Here is a 2,311-nt window from a genome sequence, read left to right as displayed (position 1 = left end):
GGGGGGGGGGGGAAGCTGACTGTTGTCCAGCTCCATCCAGAAATCTGTAATTATGCCGAGAAATGACACCGTAAATACTAAATGAGCAACGTATATACATAAAAGAGTAAAAATGTACATTCAATCTGATTTGTTCTTTCGTACAAACTTTAGTTGTTTAGTCAACGATGATCCAATGCAAGGCATTTGCTTACAGCCAATGAATTCCGAATTATACCAACTTGGGGCTTCTAAAGAGGCAACGTAATTAGACACAGCAGTTAAAAGTTTCATGATTTCGTATTTGGTGCCAAATTCTATCAAAATTTTACTTAGACCTCGCATAAACCACGAACCATTCTGTCTATCCCTGAAAGACTGATATCCAGCAAACGACGAATAAACAATCAACATATCAGCCATGATTGGAATTCGGGATGAATTTTTATCAGGTTCTATGACAGCAGCATCCGATTTTAGAACTCCATAATCAAGCTTATTTCCTCTACTGGCTTCAATAAAGATTAATTTAGGTATTCCGGTTAAAGATGGACAACGGTCGGGTCTCAGGCAAGAAAGTAATCTGTCTAGTTCAATAACACCGTCGTATCCATAGATAATATCGTCTGAACTACCATGACTCAGAATCACACAAATAAAGCAATCAATATCAAGATTTTCTTCGTTAAACATCTGGAAAACGTCGAACATTTCTTCGGCTGTTGAATCTGTATAAACATTGATATCATCTTCATGGAATCCAAGTTTTATTAATGCTCTTTCAAAATCGTGTACGTCTTTTGATGAGCCATAACGAGTGTTTAGTAACGGGTCTTGGAAGTTTTCATTGTTGAAGATGTAGGCGACACCTGGCTTTTTATGTGTCATATCATATTTAGCAAAATATTTCCCCAAATCTTCTTCCCCTGAAGGAGGAAAACAAGCACCTGTTGTAGATTTACTTTTAAATAGAGCGTCCTTGTGCTTTATAGCAGTTAGGTGTTCTGATTCGACTTCCGGGTTTGTCATTTCGCTTAGGAGTGAAGTTTTAACTTTCACAGTGTTTACCGCTTTACGAAATTAAATTAGAGAACACAACTGAAAAAATGGCACTGTCATGGTATTAGCTGTCAGAAATGAAAGTAGAAAAATCCAAACAAGGAATATTACTGCTAGTTTGAGTCGAAATCTGTTTCTTTGGCTACTGACTGGCTGGAGCTATCTGTCTCTTTCTCTCCCTCTCCCTCTCTCTCTCTATCTATCTATCACTCGTCCACCTTCGTTTGTTTCCGTAGAATTTATCAAATTAGAAAATGCATTTCCGTAGAATTTATCAAATTAGAAAATGCGTTTCCGTAGAATTTAAACAAATGAAATTCAGTTTAAACTTTATAAATAAATATATTTCATATCATGTTCAGTTTAAACTTTATAAATAAATATACTTTTGCATTATTCATTATTGTTTTTAAAAACAAATCACATACACCAATCAGCACCACCAATGACCACCACCACGCGTAATCCAAAGTTGGAATTAATCACCGCGATATTGCCATCGCCACCGCTACAACAGAAAATAGTATTAATTGGCTTAAGAGACATGGACTTTTAAATACCCCAAAAATATGCCCCTCGTGTGGAGCTAGCATGATGGAAGTAACCAAAAAGTTTTTTTTTCTAATTTGATAAATTCTACGGAAACAAACGAAGGTGGACGAGTGATAGAGAGATAGACAGACAGACAGACAGATAGATAGATAGATAGCTCCGGCCAGTCAGTAGCTAAAGAAACAGATTTCAACTCAAACCAGCAGTAACATTCCTTGTTTCTGACAGCTAATACCATGACAGTGCCAAAAAAATTAAAAAGAAAAAAAGAGAGAAAGAAAAAAATACAAAAACAATTCACCACTTTTAGATGAAAAGTTGGCCGCGCTGGAAAACCTCTTTAATGTTAATTCACTAATTAGTGTGTGTGTGTGTTTATTTATATATATGTTTATACACACACACACACACATATATATATATAAATATATAAATATATAGTTTTAGGGAAAAGAACCAAGGTTCATGAACTCATCGATGAAAATCCACTGTCACATATGGTTCTTTTCCCTAAAACGGCATAACTACAGAGTTGTACCCCTTCCCCGATTCCAAAGTAAACGTTTCTAGTAGAGAAGTAGAAGAGAACAGAAGCAGCGTATTACTTCATTAGAAATCTACGGATGCACATACGCACATAATAGAGAAAAATGAAACAATTATGGACGACTTGCTCCGAAACACCACCGAGTGGGGAACACTTCTCAAAAATAACCTGCAG

At 36.1% G+C, this 2,311-nt stretch overlaps 1 protein-coding gene across 1 annotated transcript; it reads right to left on the bottom strand.

Annotated features, from left to right (window-relative positions):
- Positions 1-99: 99 nt before the first annotated feature.
- Positions 100-1,251, bottom strand: LOC106872949 (caspase-7). Its single transcript, XM_014920128.2, has one exon. It carries the CDS (start codon positions 1,006-1,008, stop codon positions 121-123), a length of 888 nt encoding a protein of 295 aa, XP_014775614.1. The 5' UTR covers positions 1,009-1,251; the 3' UTR covers positions 100-120.
- Between the last annotated feature and the right edge of the window lie 1,060 nt (positions 1,252-2,311).

This window comes from Octopus bimaculoides, chromosome 19, assembly GCF_001194135.2.
Source record: "Octopus bimaculoides isolate UCB-OBI-ISO-001 chromosome 19, ASM119413v2, whole genome shotgun sequence".
Classification (NCBI taxonomy): Eukaryota; Metazoa; Mollusca; class Cephalopoda; order Octopoda; family Octopodidae; genus Octopus; species Octopus bimaculoides.
This window is presented reverse-complemented; position numbering and strand designations above follow the sequence as displayed.